Source organism: Leuciscus leuciscus, assembly GCF_965113295.1.
Source record: "Leuciscus leuciscus genome assembly, chromosome: 2".
NCBI classification, from domain to species: domain Eukaryota; kingdom Metazoa; phylum Chordata; class Actinopteri; order Cypriniformes; family Leuciscidae; genus Leuciscus; species Leuciscus leuciscus.
Window position 1 is genome coordinate 20,079,966 of NC_138726.1, and position 24,241 is coordinate 20,104,206.

General features: G+C 39.1%; 1 protein-coding gene across 3 annotated transcripts; it reads left to right on the forward strand.

Annotated features, from left to right (window-relative positions):
- The first annotated feature begins 9,499 nt into the window (after positions 1–9,499).
- On the forward strand, positions 9,500–18,023 carry LOC309482199 (uncharacterized protein). 3 transcript variants are annotated; one of them, XM_082147444.1, is made up of 17 exons: positions 9,500–9,711; positions 11,473–11,548; positions 11,649–11,778; positions 12,074–12,142; positions 12,664–13,056; positions 13,201–13,302; positions 13,385–13,617; positions 13,932–14,110; positions 14,370–14,463; positions 14,937–15,063; positions 15,179–15,390; positions 15,614–15,731; positions 15,821–15,912; positions 16,096–16,213; positions 16,770–16,955; positions 17,043–17,222; positions 17,474–18,023. In XM_082147444.1, exons 2-17 carry the CDS (start codon positions 11,477–11,479, stop codon positions 17,722–17,724), a joined length of 2,556 nt encoding a protein of 851 aa, XP_082003570.1. In that variant the 5' UTR covers positions 9,500–9,711; positions 11,473–11,476; the 3' UTR covers positions 17,725–18,023. The 3 variants fall into 3 exon arrangements, with proteins under 3 accessions (XP_082003570.1, XP_082003569.1, XP_082003571.1); XM_082147443.1 differs by having other exon boundaries at positions 9,500–9,708; XM_082147445.1 differs by having other exon boundaries at positions 9,500–9,708; positions 13,962–14,110.
- Positions 18,024–24,241: the final 6,218 nt, after the last annotated feature.

A 24,241-nucleotide genomic window follows, 5' to 3' on the forward strand; every position in this document is an offset into this window, starting at 1 on the left:
CAAGCAACTCATGTATAAACAGTTTGGTCCTCTTTAATCCAGTCATGTGCACCTAAGACGTTGTAAAATTCCTTGACCTCTGGGTGGAGCATTTTCAACGTTTCTATATCTCTCAGACACATCTGTGTTAAAATACATTATCAACTCAAATGCTTTCACACAATATTCCATCAATCCATCATTGTCATTGTACCACATATATTTTTTATCTTTATCAAAACCATTCTTTACATAGGTCTCCCATCTCAAAATCAGCTTTCTGTATAAATAACATTTTAAAGGCAACTCATGCGTTCATCATTTCTACTTGCAATCCAGCACTTCTGATGTCTTAACAACAGTTTTCTTCTCATTAATTACAATATTCAATGGTTATCAATGAATAAAGTTATATTTGTTCTAGATATAATAAATGTATATCTACCAGTATGTTGTACATGCCATGTTCCTCCGGGCCTCTGAAAGGTTGTGTAAGGGTCAGTCTGCTGTATATCATGTTGAGATGTGCTGGTATCTCAAGTCTCTAGTTCTCTGCGTTTATGTTATTAGATACCCATTGCTTTATACAGTACTCCTAATTTTCTCTGGTTCATCATTTTCCATTCATTCTTGATGTTGTCTAAGAATGGAAATGGTGGCATACAGTCATAATAGGGTCAGACAATAATCTGCTTATCCCTTGGTTTATATTATTCCTTCTAATATTACTGATTCAAACATGCCCATCCTGCATATATGCTTGGACTCATTCCTCCAAAATACTTTACAGTCCAGAATTTATTAAAGTTCAACAATTCCTTATCCTCTGCCAAATTATCAATAAAATCCCATGTTACTTTGTATGCTTGTTATGGCAGGTCTTTTGTCTTATATAATACTCTGGAATTTCTTTAGAAATCTCCCAGGTAATCACTACTCCATCGTTTTTACTTCATCTTATCAAGACTAAAGGTATAGGATAATATTTTACCCATTCTGTATTATTTACTGTACTCTTACTATAATGCCCTAATTATGAGCCTTTTACCAGACCCTTGATTTTGATTGGAATTATTTCCCCATACCTGTGCATTGCCACATCTTCCAGCACATCACACAGTCTAAACTGTATTATCATCTGACTAGTTACTGTATTATTCTCTGTTATCTCTCTGTCTTTGAGTCTTAATTCCATCTTCATCTGAAAATGTTAGCCTTAAACACTCATCTTTGTACTTGCTTTTGCATTATAGTTATTTTCACCTTTCCAATTTCACACACATAACCTATCCAATTCATCTCTCTAGCTTTTCAAGTTTGATTTCAAACTTGATTGCTTAACTCTTTTAATAACTTAATACTACACATTATATGTAATTTACCATTGTATCTCGTTTTATCACATTCATTACAGTTGTCATTTAGAAATTTTTCCCAAAACGTATCTGTTTTAATACTTACTTAATGAAACTTTTTCTTTACTGAATACTTTTCACCTCCTAAAGTTATTCCAGCTTTTTTATTGGATTCACTATACCATTTAAATAGGAATTGGATTTCTTAATTTCTGCAAAGTTTTATATTTCTCTTGTATATTACTCCTTGCAATCTTCATTAAATGTCTTACATTTACATTTGTCTTTTCCACCTATCATAATGATTCTTTAGGTTCTAAATCAATTGTTTTCTCTTTTAGATTTTCCATATCAAACTCTTTGTCTATCACAAAGGTTGCATCCTTTTTGTACCTTTTTTCCACAGTGTCTTTATTATAGCCAAATTGTCACTAAGATTCTGACTACAACCCAGAATACCACCATAACTATTGCTATGTTTATCAATGTTACCACCATAATTGACTTAAACAATGTCTTTATCTTGTCACTGTGTTATTCTGGTACACCTCTGTTAGCCCAACATCTCGATTCAGACTCTATTTCCTGAAAGATATAACATAAAGTTGAGCTCTCTGTATAAGACATCTCTTGGTCATTAATCATTCGGCTCCTTCTTAAACACTCTTCAGTATTTGCTGCTGAAGTTCCAAGTTCTTAAGATTCCAAGTTCTTGTTTTATGTGTTAGAGGATTTTTCTCTTTAAATTAGGCTTTATTCCCCTTCTAAAAATCCACCAACACATATTCCCCTTCTGTCAAGGGTTTTCTTAATTTGTATACTTACGGTGTCAGATATCCAAGCCATTGCCAACAAATTTACATCATTTGTTTACAGCCTCATTTATTTGCTCTGCCATGTCCAGTCTCATTTCATATTTAACATTGTATCCTATATGACCCATGCTATTGAACACTTTTATTCACGTTCAACATTGCTTTAACTTTGCTCCATCCAGAGACACGCTATCAGTAGTTTTATTACCCCGTAAATCTGCATTCTTGCTGTCTCTCACACACACACAAGCACGCTAGAATGAGTTTGTTCTGTTCCCTTATAGGATCTTTAACGCCGTTATCACAAATATTGGTAAGAGACCTATCTCTTTATATCGTTTCACTCTTATTAATTATAAGAGCATGTTAGAAGTATTTTATACTCTTTCTTTCTTTTTTTTTTTTTTTCTTGGTCTTTAATTAGTTATTTTACACCGTTGGTAAGATACGATGTCTTTTTCTTTAATGGTAAGTCTACCTTCCTTCCTCTCTTATTCCAATAATTAAATTCTTCCTACTCCAAAGCTAATTTTTTCTTAACCGTACTGTATGTTCATCAACTTTTTATTTTTGTTAAATACTTTATCTTTCTTAGTAATTAAATCCTCAATAGGTTTAGTAGTTGATAATAATAATATGTTTAATTTACATTATGCCTTTTCCACGCTCAAGGACTCTTTACAATAACAGTAACTGATGTTTGTCATGGTATTGTTTATTTTTTCTCTTTATCTTTTCGAATTACATTAGTTAAGTTATTACAATTTAATGACTCCTCAATCTTTTCATCCCATCTTTTGTCCTTATGTTTTGCTTTCAAGAAACTTCCCACTGCACATTTTTCAATTACATGACTTTCTGGTGTATATCGCAAAGCTTTGTGCAAAACAGTTTGTTTTCCAGATAACCTCTACCTTTCCTCTGACAAAGTATATTATATTATCAATCCTGATATTCTCGGGTCTAAACTGTCAGTAACTCCTCTATTGCTTTTACAAAGGTATTTACAATAGTGTATTTTACGGTGTTTGCTCAATGACTATCTACTGCTACTAATTTATATTTATTTTCCCATTTTTACCAAGGATTTAAGATCCAGCTATTTTCAATCAACACCCTTGGTTGACTACTTCTGGTGTGATTCTAACATAATCACTTCTTATCATTTTTGTCTTCCCCTGTTAATATAATTATCTATATTATCATTTTTAGGTTTATAAAATATTTCCTATCATTGTGTATTTTCGTAATACAACTGTCACATTTTCTTTCATTTTAATTCTTCTCTTTATTCTTGTTAATTTATCTACTTCTTTATTTCTTAAAGCTATCTCTGTGTTTAACTTTGAATGTCAGTACTGATGAATCACTGTTAGGTCCAAATTCCTAATAGATAATACGTTTCTTCCATAAGTCACTATGTTCAACAGGTTTTCTATCAAATTTAACGAACCTGTTCTATCTCCAAATGTCCACGTTTTCATTTATACTTGTCTTAACCTTTTTGCTATACGTTATAATAATAACTTGTGTAGCTTTTATTTCTTTTAGTCTTTCTAGTGCTTTTAAAACAGCTATAACTTTTACATATTGAATAGTACTCAGGACCAAGCCCCTGTCTCTTATTTCTTTATCCTTTTTATGTTTCATTTACGCCCAGTAAGCATTATACTCTTCAAGATTTTTTGATCTATCTGTATATACTATCGTACCTCTAAATACATTTATATTTCTTCTGTCACATTTTACGCTCTTTATTTAATATCCTCACATTTGGATCTAAGAGTGTATTATCCTATACTTGCTCAAATAATTTTGGGTTTTTGCTTTTTATACTTATCTTTAACTTAATGCCCCTTTATTGTTTTATTGGTATTATTTAGTCTATTCTAGTTCTATTCTATTTTATTCTATTCCTTTATTTATTTATTTTATTTTATTGCAATATCTGGTAGTTCTGCATATCTTTTACTCATATTTGCTAATTTCTTCTCTACAGAAATTAATTTATTTTTGGGATTTTCCCAGCTTAAACACTTAACACTTTAACACGCTCTAATATACATATTGGTATATTTTGTTTTCCTTATTCCTTGCTATAAATTAGTAACCAATTAAATCTATCTATATACTGTAGATCAACCTCTCCTCATCTCTCCCTTCTAGGAGCTAAAAATCGCTTTTTTCACTCTAGAAGTATTTTTTCTGCCTCTTCACTACAATACAACATATTGCCTTTTACTGTAGCATGCATTAGTCTAGCTTTCTGACTACATTCAGGAATTATATCTCTCATATAATTCATAAGCCCCTTTACCTCTTTTTGTATCTTTCTAATGTTCTCTGGGGTTCTTAGACCTGTTATCCGCTCTTTCACTAATTTATTAATTATTTTGTTTCTTACAGAGACCTCAGATCCTAAATGAACCATATCTGCCATTACTACACTTTGTTTATTTATTTATTTAATTTTAATCCAGCCCTGGTTAGCCAATTAACTTAAAGCCTTTCTTTCACGGTTTCAATATGCTCTAATAACTCTTGTATTGCCTTATTTAATTTTTCTTTATCCATTATATTAATTAGATATTATCTTTTTAATTTATGTATCTTACTCAGTTTTTTATGAGTATATGCTTCACTAATTACTAATAAACTTTATTCCATTTTCATTTATATTCTTGTTCAATATTTACTTTTAATCAAAAGACTTTCTTTAAGTCTCTTCCTTTATGCAAATTATCTGCACTCTCCATTATTTTAATGCTGAATTCTTCTCTCCTACTCATTCATTTATTTTTATGTATTTTATTTTTTTATAAAGATATTCTCTGTAAATTGCATTGGCTCTGTTGTTGAGGATACCTGAGCAACTTCATTTAAAATACATTTATTTTTCCATTAACAAAGGAGTTTCCATCTTTTTTAATAATTAGATTATGTTCTCTTTAATCTAACCTTTAATACCATATCTTTAAAATTAAATTTAATTATATCTTTAAATCACAAATGTTTTTTTATTTTATTTTATTTTTTATTTTTTTATAGGCTAAGCATTTTTCAATATATCCTGTCCTTTTTATCTATTGCTCTTTTTATTCATCAAGCTTTATTTTATTTTTTATTGACAATTTATTCTGTTTAAGTCTTTTTATTTGAATTTTCTATTTCACTCATCACCTGTCTTTGTTCTAGGGTTATCTCTTTCAATTTATCATTAGATATAACTTGTCTATTGTATACCATTTTCATCCTCACAAATTCCTGCATTATGTTCTGTCGTGCCTTTATATTCTATTCTTCTGTCTCCAGTCAAGTCAAGTTACCTTCATTCATTTAGTGCTTTTAACAATGTAGATTGTTCTAAATCGTCTTTACAGTGACAACAGGGAATTAAAATATACTAAGTGTTTTAAGTAGGCTATACTAAACTCATTTCCATCTCTCCGTTTCACTTGAAAATAGGTATTGTATGTCATTTCTTCATCCATCTTGACACTTTGTGCTATGAAAGGATTAATTTTTGTTTCTATCTTAACTTATTCTGTTTTCCTCACTATTCTCACATGCTGATAGCTTAAATCATATTCAGCTATATTTTCCTCTATCTGTTACTTAGTTACAGTATTCAGGATCATTACAAATTTATCAACCTTGTTATTTTCCGACCTACTTCTCTTAGTAACCTTACTCTATCTGTTATAGGTATTTCATCCTGTATTGATAACCATACACTTAATAGTGGAATTTGGTCTTTAGATGCATTAACTAATATCTCCTTTCATATTTCTCCTTTGTCCCTGTTAAACTTCTCATTTTGTCAATAGCTTCTAGTTTGTTATAGCTATACCAAATTAATCAACGTTAATTGCTTCTCAACTTAAATTCACATTTTTAGATGTTTTAATTATACAATCTCTATAAGCGCTGTTGTCTTCTCTTAACCATTTTAATCCTATCTGTTTTCTGGCCACATCCGTTACGGCTCCAATTATTTCTCTTCACTTTTCTTAAGGTTTCTAAACTCCAGTTGTCCGACTGGATTCCTTTCCTAACAGAAGTCAAAGGTCCCCTTCTATCGCCCTTTCTCTGCTTTACTTCTACACTCTCCTAGTTCTCAGATATCTCTGAGTTTAAGAGCTTTATTGCTTGCTGACTTTTCCTTGTTTCCAGCATTCCTTTTAGTCTCTTTACTTCTAGTGTTATATGGTTTTATAATTTTTTATATTTCTCTCACTATTCTTCTCTTAAATTCATACTTAAAATATGATTGTATCATATTATTCTGTTCTCCTGACTTTCACAATCCCTTTTCTTTAACTATTTTTTGAAGCCAGAGGTATTCGGCTGTGTCTCTTGCTCATAAGTCAAGTCTATGTCAGGAACTATCTCCTTTTCCCAGTTTCTTATCAGCGCTCTTTTCATTGCTAGGATTCCTATGTATTTCCTTTAACTCCTAATTTTGAATTCTTTAGTTCTTCTTTTCAACTGCAATTTATCTATTTATTTATTTATTTTCCATAGTCTTTTCCATATCCATATCTTTGTTTCACTATTTTCACTTTCTGTATTTACTATTGATGAATTTAACTCATTTTCCTGCTTTCCGTCTGAGCCGTTTTCAAACTCCCTAGACCTCTGTCTATCTCTCTATAACTTAGAGACTGCTATTACGGCAGTCATTGTTGTTACTCTTATTTTATTATACGCTTGCTTAAACTCCTCTCTATGAGTTTAAAATCCTCTTTTGAATTCTATATTATTCCTGTTACTAATCACAGCTATTACTGAATGTTTAAACTGTCCTGTCCCCATTAAGGTTAAATTCATTATTATAACCTTTCCACTAATTTCATTTTGAATTGAGGACTACATCTTTAATTCAGCTTTTGACTCTGAGCATTTAGTAGTACATAATTTTGTTCTACAATCTGCCATCACAGCTTTTACAACATTCCAGTGAGGTGCACCAGAACTATTCTTACTGTCCCCCGGGATTTCACTTTCAATCTCCCTTTTCCTTTTTAATTTCTTTCAGGGCTTGTGCTCCTAACATATTCTGAATCACTTATGCAGCCCCGTTCTCTTAATTACCATTCAGGACTATCATTCCTCCTCTGGTATTCTGTAACAACCCATCATAAACTTCTACTTCTATTTCTTTCACTTTTTATTATTTGTGTCCACCATATTACTGAGGTGGCTACCTCAGTCTCATTAAATTTTCTTTCACTCAATTGGTCTCTGGATGGAAGCCAAAGCACAAACAAATCATTATTTATTTCTATTGCTGATGTATTCGCTCTCAACGCTTCTCCTTCCCATTCAAGTACTCTTTTATAACCAAAAGTATATACTCTATTATGGGTTTCTTGCTGTCCTCTCCATCCAACAACGTGCACTTTGTTAGATGGTTTATACAGCTCACACTAAATCTTCCTTAGATTTAGTCTATCTCTACTACTTACTCAAACTTCTCTAAGTTTTCTACTATAATTCTTATTTGAATTATCTTCTCACTTTTTCGTAGAGATATATAGTAGTGCGTGCATGCACTTAGCTCTTCTATGAGCTCTCAATAATTCTTCTATGAATTATTTTCATATACTGGATATTCTTTTATCCAATATACATCTCATTCCTTGAGATTCTAACACTACTATTCACACAATCCTACTATTTCCTTCTAGTGGATTGTTTCAATAATTCTTCTTAGAATTATTTTACCTTGATCGAGCTCTAGCTTAGGATTTATTTTTCCTCTATTTAGGATTTACTTTCTTCCGTGTAATTTATACAGCGGTCCTAGTGTCTATCCAACCCCTCTGGGTTGTCTTAATATTTCACTTTTCTCCACTACAAGTACGCGAGGATCACTCGTATTAACTTGAATGAAGAGTTTTGCTCTGTATTAAGGAGGCTTCCCTCCCCTTCACAGAAACCCTGTCTCTTTGGCTTTCCTAGCCTCTCTGAGACCTGCCGTATAAGATTTATCTCACATCTTTATCGGCTAAATAAACCTCCACAGCTCTTTCTTGCTTTTAGGGTTTATTATCCTTTCCTATTTAGCTCTACACTCTCGTGTATATTACTCGACTATCTTAGTTTTTTGAGCAATTGATCACCGATCTTGGCCAGGGATCGATAATCAATCTGCCCCACGTTGGGCGCCATGTTTTATGGTGCTTAATTTAACCCCTTGTTCGGGTCTTAAATATAGACACCTTCTACCTTATTTTGTTTATTCTCAGGTTAGGTAAAGTCAGTCGAATTCGTTCTAAACAATAAGTACATACATTTCCATACTTACAATTCAGTCGAAAGACTGCTCCGTGGTTTAGTTCAGCTCAATATTTAGTAAAACAGAGACTTAAGGCAGGCGAGCTTCTTAATTTAAATTAGATGTATTTTTTATTGAATACAGGTTAACTAGTTTACATAAAAGGTACTAATATATAAAATAAAAATAAAAGTAAATCAAAATTAAATAATTTGCAAGCTTTCATCTTCATGAGGGGCAATGGCAAGGCATCTAACACCGGAGAGGCCGTCCTTGGTGAACCAGCGTCTGACTTTGACATTCCTTACAATACTTTTTATAGTCCACACGCCCTCCGCACAGATTCAGTCCTTTACAGACAATCTGTCCAATCCGAAGTCTTGAACTGTCCTCCATTCTGGAAACCCCCTTGCAAACTCTATATATAAAGCTCTTTCCTTTGTTCTCCTTTGCTTGCTGTTCTGGACCCTCTGCCTTTCTCCTGTGTATCATGCTCCTCATCAAACGGGTAATGCTTGCCATTTCTACTTTGCTAAGATACATGCTTTTTACTGCTTAGTGTTACTTCTATCTACTGATTAAATGTTTTAGTATGAGTACATCATTGTCGTTTCTTGCATGCATTACTACAATAAAAGGTTATTACAAAAACAAGTTGTGATGTCTTTCTTAATAAAACAGATTCATAATAAAGACTTTTATAACACAAGTTGTGGTGTCCTTCTTAATAAAACAGATTCTCAATAAAGACTTTTACAAAACCAGTTGCAGTGTCTTTCTTATACAACACTCTTTCTTACTAAATCATAAACTTGGTTAATAACATACATAAGCTTATACATGAAAGTCATTAGTTAATACAGAATAAATTGCATATATATTCCACTTACAAAGTTAAAAGTGTGGATAATATCATGTCAGCCCATATATATGAGGCATTATAAGAGAATAAATTGCATGTTCACTTAACAACACACACACTCCGCTGTTCTCATGCACTTCTGTTCACACAAACTCCGCTGTTCTCATGCCAACCCGTTCTCATCGATCTGCGTATAAATAACACGACTTTACACTTTCAAACTGCGTGTAATGCGTACGCCAAAGTCCAATTTTGCGTGCATATGATACGCCAATCCTTCCCATTTACTTCGGTGGAGAGCAGATGCGTCTAAATACCACGCATCACCTTCAACGGCAATGACGTCACCAGCGAGGCTCAGTTCGACCAGTTCGCCTGCACCTGATGCGCGTACCGTTACGTTACACCTTCAAACAGGTAGTAAGTAAGGGCACTAAACCTTTTTTTTTTTTTTGTAATGAGATCACTGTGTTAACTGTATTATTTTAATTATTTCAGTGTTTCTGTTACATGGGGCCATGTGTCAAAATGGCAGCGTAATGCGTTAAAATTAGTTGTTAGTGGAACCGTGGGCTAGTGATGGCAAAATGAGGCTTCCTGAACCACTGATACCTCGCAGGCCATTGCTTCAGCCAAAGGTTCATTACTCGAAGCTTCATTCAGCATTGCTCACTAGTGACACCTAGCTACTGTGCAAAGAAATAGCAGACAAATTCATTCATTCTGAACCAGTGTGTGTTTCTGTTGAGCCCAGACAGGGCAGGATTCCCTCTTTCTTGCTGGCTCCATTACCAGGAAAAAGGAAGAGTCACAAAAAGCAAACAAATCCAAAAGGACAATCCAAATAAAAAAATCCAGAGCAATCCAAATAATCGTATCTAATTAATATCACAAGACTATAATATAGCTAAGCCTACTATAATTAATAATAACAATATACTATAACTATTCTAACCTGATAATGTAATAATATACAGCCCTAACACATATGACACAATAACGACAACGACAATGACAATGATAGTTATTTAACTCTCTATGACTCTTTAACACTACTACATCTGCTTTTTACTACTGCTGACAACACCCACAAGGTGGCGCGAGTTTCGAACCGCCTTTTATCCAGAAGCGACACTCAGACCGAACCGATGACGTATCCACACAAACCGAGGCCTCGTTTGTCATCAGTCACGTGATTTTCACGTTAACAACACAAGCCTCGAATCGCGGCTTCATCTGGCACGCCCATTTTTTCTCGACACAAGCTCCGACGCCTCGGTTCAAATGTCACATCACTACCGTGGGCTGCTCCGTTAGCACAGATGGTATCCTACCATTGACATTAGCCTTTAGCTAACTTCTACTGTATGCCTGTTGCAGTTTGAAATACATAAAAAAAAACAGTTTTTAATCATGTTTTGACATGGCTGATGACAGCACTACAAATCAACAGACTGAATTAGTGTTTGCTAACGTTTTTAGCTAAAGTGGCATGGTTAGCCTAAGCCTACGGGACCCCCCAGGGGTCAATAATGTGGACTAATCAGTGCGCATGGAATAATTCAGGCACGTGCAGACATTACTAGTTGCTTGCAGATGCATGATACTGTAGGGTTGGATTCGTTTATATACTTTCTATGGTTGGATTAGACTCCCGTCCTATCCCCAAGATATTTGATTTCTAATGTCATCATATATAGTGCATTTTACCTAAATTGCACATTGTTGGTTTGATTGCTTCTATTGCTCTCTTCATTTGTAAGTGGCATTGGATAAAAGCATCTGCTAAATGATTAAATGTAAAGGGAAAATTAAGCAAGATTTAGACTAGATCCTTTTGTCTCTAGCTGAAAAACAGTAACCGCTTACAAAAAAAAAAAAAAAACATGAATCTGTAGTTGATAATAATAGCTAATATGTTAGGTGACATAATTGTAGCCTTGGTAAAATAAATAATTGAATACAGAAATATCATTATAGTTACAACCAAAGGTTGTAATGAAAATCTGCATTCTCCTGCAAATAGTCAGACACCACTATCCTCTACCGGAAAATGTAAAATTTTAACCTTTACCCTCATATCACTGATGTGGTCAAAATTTCCATTCAATTATAATAGTCAGCAAGTTTGAGTTGCAGGCAGATCTCAGATCTAACTGACACCTTTATTTTCTGTTTAAGTAAAATGTCAAGAGGTAATAAGAACAAACTAGAAGCTGTTCTTCAGCTCGGGGATGCATTTGTTGAAGAGATACAGGCAAGTTTCATTCTTGTTATACACAAATGTGTAATTAATTAACTCCAGTTAGTTAATGCCTATGTTTCACCCATCTACTTTTCATTACATGTGCATAAAGAAACGTAACACAGAGTTACAAACTCAGAAGGCTGAAGTCACAGGACAATCTAAAGTGACCTGGTGGAAGAGGGACCGTGATGGGCAGCGTGTGATCACCAGCAAACGGAGGAAAAAAGGTTCATCTGCTGGTTAGTGTACATCTTATCAAATTTATGTCAAATACTTTAAATGGAGAGTGATGATGTGTGATTTAGAGTAGGTGCTGGTTTGATAATGCTGTTGTTACTCAATATTCTGTATGCTTGCACATTTATAATGTAAATTACATTATAATGGCAAATACATTTAGGTTTGATAGTTTCCATGTTTGTAAGTTTGCCAAAGGTTTCAGCTTTTATTTTTGTACATCTGGCAAAGAGTTTGAAAGAATTGTACTCTAATAAGAATTCTAATGTGGTTTATGTTATTTTTACTTCCAAACAGTTGGTACCGGTACTTCTGCATGTGCTAGTTCCACCATCACAACTTCATGTACTAGCTACCAAGATCCTGGTAAGTAGAAAAACTACTTTAAAAACACTTTTCTTAATATGGTGCTTCAAATGAAAACAAGGAGTTACGTAAAAAGGAAGCCTCATTATACCTGCACTTTTGCTATGTTTAGTAACTAGTCATCTAACGATGTTCCTTTTCTAAATGCTTTTTCCACAGTCCCCTAACATGCCTCAAATACTAAAGTTACCACAATTTGGTGCATCAAGCCCTGTCAACATGACAGAAATAGGAACACTTTAGACAATAGCATCACTGTTTCTCAGCAAAATCACATGGTTGTTGTTTAGTTTCACAATTAAGTGGGCAACACTACTGACAGCCAGCAACTACACAGAATCTTAAGGGTCATGGATTTGATTGCCCATTTCCAACTATCCTTTCACCCTCTGCCTTCTCTGCTATCACTGGACTGTCCCTGTATTAAAATCAATGGAAATGCCTCAAAAGATGTCAGGGGTAGTGGAATTGAAATGTTGGATTTCTAGTATGTTTTTATTTTTCTCTTTCTCTCTCTGAAGATTTTAATATGCAGAGGCTTGAGGACCTTCTACGGGATTCGGAGAGCATTGATGGGCAAGATTTTGCTCAGCAGCCATCTTTGTCCAGTTGGTGTCAAAGACAAAAAGGAGTCCAACAATGTTGGCAACAGGCGAGGCCACAAAACATTCACAATTTGTTGTCAGCTGAGAACATTGTCCAGATGAAGTGCAACCACTGTCACGTGACCGAAGCCATCATTCGTTGCAGGGAATGTTTGCCCTCAGAGTGGTTTTGTGCAGAGTGTGATCAATTGGTACATAAACGCCACACTCTGCACAGTAGGCAGACCACCATGTATGGCTTTTATAAATACATTCCCCCAACAGAGTTTGTGAAACTCCATGATGATAAGTACATCATCTGTGAACAAGGTGGGTGTCTCTTTTTCAGTTGATTTGCATTTTTTCATCAACACACAACATTATTAAATGATTCATTATGTTTTCCAAGTACTTGCTAACAATCCAAACATTCTTTAATGTCATCCTGATTGTCCTTTGCTCTTGCTCTTGCAGATTGTTTGCTGCCAACAGCCTTTCCTCAAAATATATGCTCCTGTGACACTGGTGATGTTGCAATCTCTGTTGGTAGATCCATCATACTGGTTTGCATAAATGGTAGGATTGGGTAAAAAAATATTGTTTATCTAACATATTACTTTAGTTCCTTGTTAGGTATTTGTTTTTCATCTGCTCTCAGGCCGTTATAATCTTCAAGTTCCGGTGCTAACATGCAAACATTGCAATAAGCAATGGGCTCCAGAAGTCAGTGACTTTGTAAGGAGTGGTTACTGGCCCGCTACCATGCAAGCACAGACACTTTTCCACCAAGATCTGTTCCATTCCTTTGAAGCTATGAAGACAACAGCTCCAGGAATGTCAGTGAAAGCCTTCACAGCAATGTTGGACCAGAGAACAAAGCAGTTTGGAAGAGTGAGTAAACATTTGAAGCTGAAAGACAAATGCATTCGTTATTATTATAAGTAGCTGTAAGGCTGGACAGAATGGCAAAAAGGGTGTTCGAGGTCAAACAGGGCACAAATTCAAATATACCCACATATGAAGTCAAGGTCCACAAGTGGCTGTAATATTTCAGGTTTACTGAAATTAACTGAACTGAAGACCATATTAGACAGCATTGCCAATTGCATCCTTTCTTGGGTTTGAAAAGGTACATTGACAAAACATAAATGGGGTGACCTTGTAGTTCATTGTCATTTAAAGCTGTTCTATAAATTGTTTTTCAGACTGGCAAAGTGAGTGCAGATGCTTTTCAGAGGAGCTTTCTGCAATATGTGTACTGCAACTCTGAAGAGGACCAACTTCTGGAAAAGGAGCCATTTGTCTGTCCAGCCTGTAGTCCTGAAATGGTGGCTGTTTCAGTGGATGGCAACAGAAAACTCTACAGGTTCCAGAAAGCAAACCAGTGAGTTTTGTGTACACATTAAAAACAGCCAATGTAGTTAATGTATGTACTTGCTATTAACATTATCATAATAATATAGTTCTCATTTTGTTATTTAAAATTAAGCTGTTGATACTGTAGCTGTTGAATATAATATCCATGTTAGACTTTGTAACCTTGTTTTTTTTTAAAAGTGTCATATAAATACAATTATTATAATTTATTATTATTATGTAAAACTTCTTACTACAGTGGTTATCCAGAATACATTTTGTTGTAGGAGTGAACAGCCAGGGTTCTTTGATGGAGTGTTTTTATCCCAAGACTCTGAAGTGTCCAGTTTTGTTGAGGAAGTCCGGGGGGCTGTCAAGAGTGTAAGTTTTCAATCAGGCTGAGCAGCGGGTATCTCGGGCTTATTTTATAACTAATTGGAAGTAAAGTTGGAAACACTGTAGCCTTATGTGTTCGGGTGAGGGAATCTTTGATCAGGTGTTGAGATGGCAATGGCAGGTTGCTGAGGTTAGCGATGCAATCGGACTTTCACAAAGAGTGAAGTTGCAGAGCTGGATGAAAAAAAATACAACTAGATTCTAATCCAGAGGGCACAGTGTATCTATAGTATTGGTTGCCGCACAATACAGTATGTCTGACACAATTTCTGACAAAGTTAGACTATTGCAATTATCCTCCTGCATGCTAAATGGCAAATAATTTCAATTGGTTTGTTATACTCCAGGAAGTTGCAGATGGAAGATGGGTCAGGCAATCAAAGACAAAATCTAATCAGACTGTAATTGTTGGTGTGTTTGAGCATGCAGCCCTGCTATTTAACTTTTTACTTTGGTAGACGGCAGGAAGAGCGATGTGTGGGGAATCCCATTGGACAGCAGCAAGAGAGACATCAAAGCAGGCCAACAAGTTGGATGAAGAAGGTGTAGAAATTGCTGTGTGCAGGCATGGATTCCTCCTCAAAGGTTGGTATTGGTCTTGATAAATTGCAATGAAAAATATTTGTAGATGAAACATCTGAAGCCTATTCTTCAGTGTGCAATGTGCTCTCTACTTATTTATTTTCTTTTTTTTCAAAAGGTCTGAATATGTATAGAGGAGAAATCTTTGCATATCCAATGTTTCTCCAAAAAGAGTTCCAGGGTGCTGCATTTTTGGCCATGGATGTGACCTGCCGTTATGTGCCATACCTTGAGAAGGTGTCAGAGGCCCTGACTCATCTTCAACCTCTTAAGAAAATGAAACATTGCTTGTCCGTGATGCATGCCAAAGCCCACAATACAAAATGCGAGGTGATGCTTTTAACTACTTTTACATTTCAGAGTGATGTAGCCAACAATTAATGTAAAGTACCATAATGAATGATGTTGTGACCCAAACAACAACCCAGGAGTGTGTTTTGAGTTGTACATGAGCCCCTATGTGCTGTCCTCTACAGCTGGTGACCTTGGGATATGCATCAATATTGATCACCCTGTTGTCCACCCTGTTTAACAAGTCCACTGCTTCCTGTAGATTCTGTGGAATGCAAGGAACCAGGAAGGTGCCGGAACCACTCTTGGTGAAGAAGTGGAGCAGGTCAATAGTTTTCTCTCCAGATGTGCCCTGACCACAAAGTACATGTCCAAGTCAGGTTTGTAAGCTTCTTTGCCCCCTGCTCCCCTGTAAATGTACACATTAACGTTTTACAATTTATTGTGATTTTTCTGTTGTTCTTTACAGTAAGAACTGATATGCTTACTGTCCATGCTATTGGGTGGAATCGACGTAAAGAGAACGGCCTCCACATTGCCTTGTCTTCCAGATTCAAAAAGGTATGTTCATGTATTGAAAAAGGATGGACTTTTAAACCGTTAAATTTGAAATTAAAGTCCACCCAAAATGCATCACTTCAGCTATGTATATGTTGTCAAATATGTCATTATATTAAATCATGCAGGAACATATACTTTTTGGTATTTTATGAGATAAGTGTGTTGTGTATTGCTGTTTTGCAGACAGTAGAAAACACCTTAGATGCAACAGAGAGCCTGAAGAAGATGCAGGACCAGTTGCATTGCAGTGATGACATGCTAAAGCAGTGGGTTGTTGATGTCAAGCAGTGGGCCAGTAGCGGTAAGGGCAATGTTGTTTTATACATAAACACTGTTGGAGTAATTTGGTTGTAATGCATGTAGCTGTAGCTTAATGTTAAATTATGATGTGGGGATGGGCACTATTTGCAAGTCACAAGTCTTCAATTAGTATTTTGACTTAAAGAAAGTAAACATTTTAGCAATGAAAACAGAATGATTGGTGCATGTTCATGCAAATCAGACCAAAATGGAACAATATTATTTGAGGTAGGAAATGACAGACCAAGCACAATGTGCCAGTAAAGCCCAATTTATACTTCTGCGTCGAACTCCCGCCGTAGCTACGTTGTAGGCTGTGTGTAGCGCGCGTACCCTGACATGAAATGTAAAAATGTAACAACGCGTCAATTCTATGCGGACGCAAGCGCAGTGGTTGTTCTGCTAGAACCCCTCCCTCAGTTTTCTACAGATCTAGTTTCCAATGAGAAGCTATGAACCTAAGGTTTTCACTTTTTTTCTTAATCCGCAAGAGCACCACGTGTTACTTCTGTCAGTACAGAGGATATCAGATACCATTGTTTTTGCTCTTATTACAGATCGCAACAAAAGGCGTCAGAAGATTACTCAGAAGATTGCCCAAGAAAAGAAGCGCTTGCTAGATGAGATCCAGAGATACAACAAACAACCTGATGGTGATCCTGTGGACACACACTCAGTTGTGCAGAAACTCTCCAACAAAGCTGCAGAGAGCATGATCTGGCCTTGGCAGGAACAGAACACAGGTGTTGTATTAATATTTAACTTTGTGTTTTTTAAAATGTATCATCATCAAATTAGTTTATTAATGTATGATCTTTTCATTCCTTCAGATGGTATAGACATTCTTGCCAAGAAGAAGCTTTTTGACCAACTAATGCTGGTCTCACGACTGACAGAAGAAAAGCAGATCCTTGTGAAGGAGATGATGCAGCACTGTCAGTACCTGAAGGACTCCGTTGCAAAGGTCCAGACACTTATAGCCACCATTTCAGACTGCATAAAAACAGGAAGTAAGTGTAAATCAAACTATATGGCTTTATGCACTTTAAAATTCATAGGTCAAACTATTTTCAAGTGAAAAGCAATCATGCTAGTATTGGCTCAAGAACTAAGGATATATGGCCTTCAAAGATTATTTTATCAAATTTTTATTTTCCAATTTGACTTTGTATTTAACATTTGTTCTAACATAAATAAGCTCTCTCTGATAAAATGTTTAGTGTGACGGTAATTCCATTACTCTTCATGTGTGAACTTATAGGCTATCCCAATGGATTCACAGAGGAGGCGTCCAAGGGCCTCATCAGTCTACTTAAGAGAAGACTGCATAACCTCAGACTCAAGCAGCAGACTGTAGCATGCACATACAGAGGCATTCTCGAACCAACTCCTAGGCTGGTGGAAGAAGATGAAGGGGAAATGGAGGAAATGGACTGGCAACGTGACCTCAGCTCTGATGATGATGATGATGAGGAAGATAATGATGCTGAGGTGGGGACTCAAGTCACTTGATTTGGGACTCAAGTCACAGTTGTAATCCCTTTTGCTTTGACTTGTACTTTGATGACTTGAAAAGGTTTCTAAAGTCTTGACAAAAGATCCTGTTTTTCTAAGTGAGTTAGATTGAAAGTGACAAAGTTACTCCTCAGTTGTTTGTTCCTGCAGTTATCTGTATTTTGCTACATATGCTCTCAGATTATACTCATGTAATAAGCATGGTTATGTTTGCAACTGATAATGTCTGTAAATATTTGCTGATACCTGTATATATGTGTATGGAAACAGAAATACAAATTTGATTTGTCATCAGACTATTGAGTTGACTTTTGCTCATCACACATCAATCCTTACAAAAAGAGAGAACTGGGAGCTTTCAGATTCAACCTGAACTGCCAACATTTTGGAACAGTAGAGGTCACAGTCACAACAGGTCACATATTAAGATAGTGTACAGTATGTAAGTTTCATACATCTGATAGTTACTGGCAATGTAATGTACTTCAATACTGACTATGTAAAACCATTGTAGTTATTGTCTAAATATATATCAACCATATAGTTAATCACATGTTATACAGATGATCGGTTAGCAGGGTTGGGTCAGATTGCTTTGAATACAAACAACATGGCAATATTAATAATCAGTTATGCAATTTACCTTCTCACCCATGCCATGGGCAATGATGCACAAATATCCTAACTTTTCTGGAAATGGGGTTTGTAGTTTCTCACAGTGATAGGTGTTGGAAGGAGGAAAATGTAAATAGAAAATTTTTTTTGTTTGCCCTTTTTTGTAGAGATCAAAAAAACCTTTAAACAGAAATAAATACAGAGGATGCAACAGGGCTTTTTAAAAATCTTTTTTAAATCCCAATAATAATGTTACAAGTACAAGAGGAGACGACTACCCATCAGAGACCATGGTCTTTTAGTGTGTTTTTTTTTTTTTTTTTACCATCATAGCAGCATTAGCATAAATAGATATTCATATAAGCCGTGTGTGTGTACTTGTACAACTATCTTTGTGAGGACCAGTTTGAGTTTTAGACCATCTGAGTGAGGACCAAGAGAGTAAAGTGAGGACATTTTGACCGGTCCTCACTTTCTGAGAGCCTGTAAAGGTCAGTTTGAGGGTCAAGAGCTGGTTTTAGGGATCAGGTTATAATGAGGATTTGGGCAGGTTTAGGGTCAGGGTTCAGGTCAGACACTTAGATGTGATGGGTAAGGTTAGGGTAAGGACATAGAGATTGCATTGTCAATGAATGTCCTCACAAAGATAGATACAAACGTGTGTGTGTGTGTGTGTGTGTGTGTGTGTGTGTGTGTGTGCGTGCGTGCGTGCGTGTGTGTGTGTGTGTGTGTGTATAAATCTGTTTACACAGTCAGAAACAAACAAAAAGCTTTATTTTATATATTGAGTCTGCATGCTCCCTGAAACTAGACCTGAGATGGCTTGTGTCAGAAAAATTAGAAAATTAAAACTTTGTTGTATAGCTGAACCAAATACATCGTTGGAAAGGCCGTGACCTGGAGAGTAACATATGTTAGTATGAAGATTCTACATGGCTCCTGCTTTGAAACACTGACCTTTGAAACTTCACCTCGGTGCATGTTTGAAGGCTTATAATTCAGCAACAAAAGGGGTTACAGATCCCCTTATGGTCCCATACCAACTGTTATAGAGAGCTCTTGACCTGAGTATAGTCAACAACTGGGGGCAGTTAACCAAATATGGATAAAATATGGATTAATTAATTTGACCCCATTTAACAATTAGATATTTAAAATCTGATTACATAGATGTGTTTACCATCCCACTAAACCCCCCACTATACTCCCAACTCACTATTTACAACCTCCAATTGTAAGAAAAACACTAATGTTTTAAAAACTACAATTCCCTTATATCCACACCATGCAGCTTGATACAAATCAGCACTACAGTTGTAGTTCTTCTGGTTTGCAAAGTAGGGTTGTAAAATAGGGTTGTAAAAAGATATATCTACTGAATATATTAAATATCTAGTACAGCCGAACTAGTAATTACACTGCATCTAGATGATCTATGTTAACAAAAAGTAGATATGTTGGTTTATTTCAGATATTTTAGCCAAAACAGTATAACGCGCAAACTCCGCCCACAACACAAAGCACTTCCGTAATCTTATGCTACCAAAAACTGAAAAAAAGAAGAAGAAAGTTTTCTCATTTTCCAAGGAGAAATTATTAAAAGTGATAGCCTTAACATGAACATAACGTATTGTTGAGTTATCAATTTGTTTTTCTGTGGAGAAATGTTGAAGATATCATTAAAAAAGCGGGTGTCTGTGAAGACGGAAGTAGCCTACGTAATGCAAGCGAATGCAAGCTACGTGGTTCTCTTACGAGAGGTACTCTCGTACTGCGTAATATCTTACGCTAGGGGAAATCTCTTTTCCGCGAGATACTGAAGCCAAAAAATTATCCTTAATTTTGAAATAATGTAAAACGCGTTGCGGCAGCATGCAGACATAGGCGAGACAGCTCGCGCGCCTATTGGCTGCCCTGCGGCAACTGCAGCAGCCTATCGATAAGGCCCTATCGTGACGTCATCACCAATGGGGGCGCTTCGCGCCCCATACGTCACGTCCCGCCGAAACGGGCGTGGCCTGGGGCTATAAATATAGCATCGAAAGGCTAGCTTACCGATTTTTCATCTCTTCAGCGGAGCTCACGCATCGCTGGATCCAGAGAGAAGAAGCCGCGCCGTGGAAACAGCATTTCAGCGGGACGAGTTCGGTACCTGGAGTCGCTGGCCGCGCCGCCTTCAACCACCGTTCCTGCTACGCTATCCGGCGTTATATCCTTTTATTGCTTTGTGTGTGTTCGCCGCCGCGACTCACACTCCTTCTCTAAAAGAGCAGAGCGTCTTTTTCAAGATGTCTCGTCCATCCTGTGGCTCGTGCCGAGCCCCACTCAGCGACGGGGACCGCCATGTCATCTGCGTTTCCTGCCTGGGTGAAGGACATGCGGCTCTAGCGCTCGCTGACGGCGGATGCCCTCACTGCGAGCTTATGCCTATGGCGACTCTGAGGACTCGCATGGCAACTTTCCACGAGCCTGCACCTCCCGCTTCGACGCCGCGCCGCAAAAAGCGCCGTGCTCAGCGGATCCCTGAGCCTCCCACCGAGAAAAGCTCGCCGGTGCGCCTGCCAGCTTCGCCGTCTGCTTCTCTCGAGTCTCTCACTCCCGGACAGTGGCCGCCGCTGGCCGCCGCTTCCGCCGGAGATGACAAGGAAGAAGCGGCAGTTTTCGAGGAGGACAACTGCTCTATCCTGGCTTCGGACAGCGAGGATTGGGCGAGCTCTGTGGACCTCGCCCCTTCTTCTGCCCGCGAGTCGTCAGGAAAACGGGCCAGCATTGAAGCTGAGCTGATGCGTCTGCTCACACAGGCCACAGAGAGCCTCGGCCTCGAGTGGTCCGCGCCCGCCGAGCCTACACGCAACCGTCTGGACGGCTGTTTTCTGCAAGGGGACCGCGTTTCCACGCCCTCAAGACCCGCCCCGTTTCTTCCTGAGCTTCATGAAGAACTGGCAAAGTCTTGGAGCGCCCCTTTTTCAGCCAGGCTACGTTCCTCTGCTTCGGCGGCATTCTCCGTGGTGGACGGTGCCAAAGACAGAGGATACCTCGCTCTCCCTCTAGTGGAGGAGGCAGTAGCAGCCCATCTTTGCCCGCCCTCTGCTGGACGGCGGACTAAGACGGCGCTACCTTCAAAAGCCTGCCGCGCTACTTCCACCCTGCACAGTCGCGCTTACACCGCCGCTGGGCAGGCTGCATCAGCGCTACACACTATGGCCACTCTCCAGATCTTCCAAGCTAACCTTCTCCGAAAGCTGGACGAGGAAGGCACGGAAGCAGTCAACGTGGCGGATTTAAGGAGCGCTACGGACCTCGCTCTACGAAATCCGCTGCACAGGCCATAGGGCGGAACATGGCCTCTCTCACCGTTGCTGAGAGACACCTCTGGCTGACGCTTTCAGAAATGCCGGACTCGGAGCGCTCTGTGTTCCTCGACGCCCCCGTTTCTGCTACTGGCCTCTTTGGATCGTCCGTCAAAGATTTCGCGGACAGATTCGCTGAGGTACAAAAGACGTCGCAGGCCATGAAGCACTTTTTGCCAAAGCGCTCTAGCTCCGCATCAGGCCGCTCTAAACAGCCGTCTGCTCGCAGCTCGCAGCCACCGCCCCCCGCCGCCGCTTCACAGCGTCGACAGGCCCGGGTCCAGAGACCACGCTCTCGCTCTGCCGGCCGCCGCCCCCCACAGCGTGGGACTCGGCCGAAGGTTGAGATGAAGCCCGAGGCCTCAAAGTCTTCCTAGCCAGCTTAGGAAAACGACGGTGTTCAAGCCCTGCTGCGGCCGGGTTTCCACCAAAACTTCCCGCTCGTCCAGTTCCATTACATGCGACTGTTCCAGTGTACTCTGCAGTAAACAAGTCGGTTACATTACCCGCTTGCCTGTACACAAACGCCGTTTTCACGGCGACCCAGATAAATCCTGTAAAGAGCGTATTTTGTGGTATTCCGGCCACGGCCGACGGTGTTATGAGTGTAGTAAAAATGCCCACTGCCCAGTGCCCATTCCTACACACAGACACAGCCCGCCCCACAGGGCTCGCGCACATAAAATCGACTCATGTCGATTGCGCACAGAATGTAGTGAACGTGCCCACGTCCCAGTGCCCACAAACACTACACGCTGCATGTCTCTCGGTTTCTGTAAAAACGAAACCAACACACATACCACCGACTCAGGTCGATGGTGTTTTCAGTGCAAATGTGCCCGCTGTCCTGCGCCCACATTCACTCACAGACATGACGAATCCCTCGGTTTCCCCCACGCTCGCCGTCTCTCAGCTACCTGCCGCGAGAGAGCCGAGCGCGGGCGAACCGCCCGCTGTGATCAAAACACTCCCCGCCTCGAGCGCTGCAAATGCGGTGTCTATAATACAGCATACCGAAGCTCCCCGGTCGCCACTATGTCACGACCAGAGCTCCGATCTCATTCAACCCTTAGCTATGCACGCACATGCGTGGGCAAAGCTTCCCGGTGTATCAGAATGGGTGCTGAACATTATAGAAAGAGGCTATTCGCTACAGTTCGCTCGACGTCCCCGCCGTTGTGCGGTGCGAGTCGAAACCACGGTAGAAAAGGAAGTAGCAAGTGTACTTCGTACCGAAATTGCGAAACTATTGAGCAAAGGGGCAATAGAGCCTTTATCTCAAGCTCAGAGCGAAGGGGGGCTATACAGCAGATATTTTCTGGTTCCGAAAAAAGACGGGGGTCTCAGACCCATTCTAGATCTAAGACAACTGAACGTAGCGCTTTCAAAACGCCGGTTCAGAATGCTCACAACCAAGAAAATCCTCGCGCAAATTCGCCACGGGGACTGGTTTGTGTCAATAGATCTGAAAGACGCGTATTTCCAAATACAAATAGCGTCACGTCACAGGCGATTTTTGAGATTCGCCTTCGAGGGCCAGGCTTATCAATACACAGTCCTACCGTTTGGCCTGTCCCTAGCACCCCGTACATTCACGAAGTGCATGGACGCAGCCCTCGCTCCCCTGAAACTTCGGGGAATGCGAGTTTTGAACTACTTGGACGATTGGCTGGTTCTAGCTCAGTCACATACGGAGCTCATAGAACACAGAACCATTTTACTCGAACATCTCGAGAATCTGGGTCTCAAAGTCAACTGGGCGAAAAGTTCACTGTCTCCCAGTCAGAGAATATCTTTTCTGGGCACAGAACTGGACTCGCTGTCAATGACAGCTCAAATATCGCTACAGCGCAGATTGACTATTCAGCGCATGACAGAAACCTTCCGCCGCGGCACTATAGTCCCGCTAAGGAAGTTTCAAAGGATGCTCGGTCTCATGGCAGCAGCATCCACAGTTCTCCAGCTGGGTCTGCTTCGCATGCGCCCACTGCAGTTCTGGCTACAAGCGCGAGTACCGCGTCGAGCATGGACTTCAGGTCTCTTTCGTCTCAAGGTCGATCAGGAATGCGTCTCAGCACTGATACCCTGGAGAGCGACCGACTGGTACCAGTCAGGTGTAAGCCTGGGGACTTCCTCGAGTGTGAAGGTGGTGTCCACGGACGCCTCCACCTCGGGATGGGGAGCACTGCTCGAGGGCAGACCGTTTTTCGGCCAGTGGTCAGAACGGGAAAAGCTTCTGCACATAAACTGCCTGGAAATGATGGCAGTCGACAACGCGCTGAGGCGCTTTCGTCCCCAAATAGCAGGACACCACGTCTTGGTCCGCTCGGACAACATGTCAGTGGTAGCCTACATAAATCGCCAGGGAGGCATCACATCCCGAAACCTATACAGGTTAGCGAAACGCCTCCTGGTATGGGCTCAGCACAATTTGCGCTCGCTCAGAGCAGCGCATGTGCCTGGCCACCTGAATGTGGGACCAGACAGACTGTCCAGGAACAATGTTCCAGCAGGAGAATGGTCACTGCATCCGCAGACAGTCCAACTGC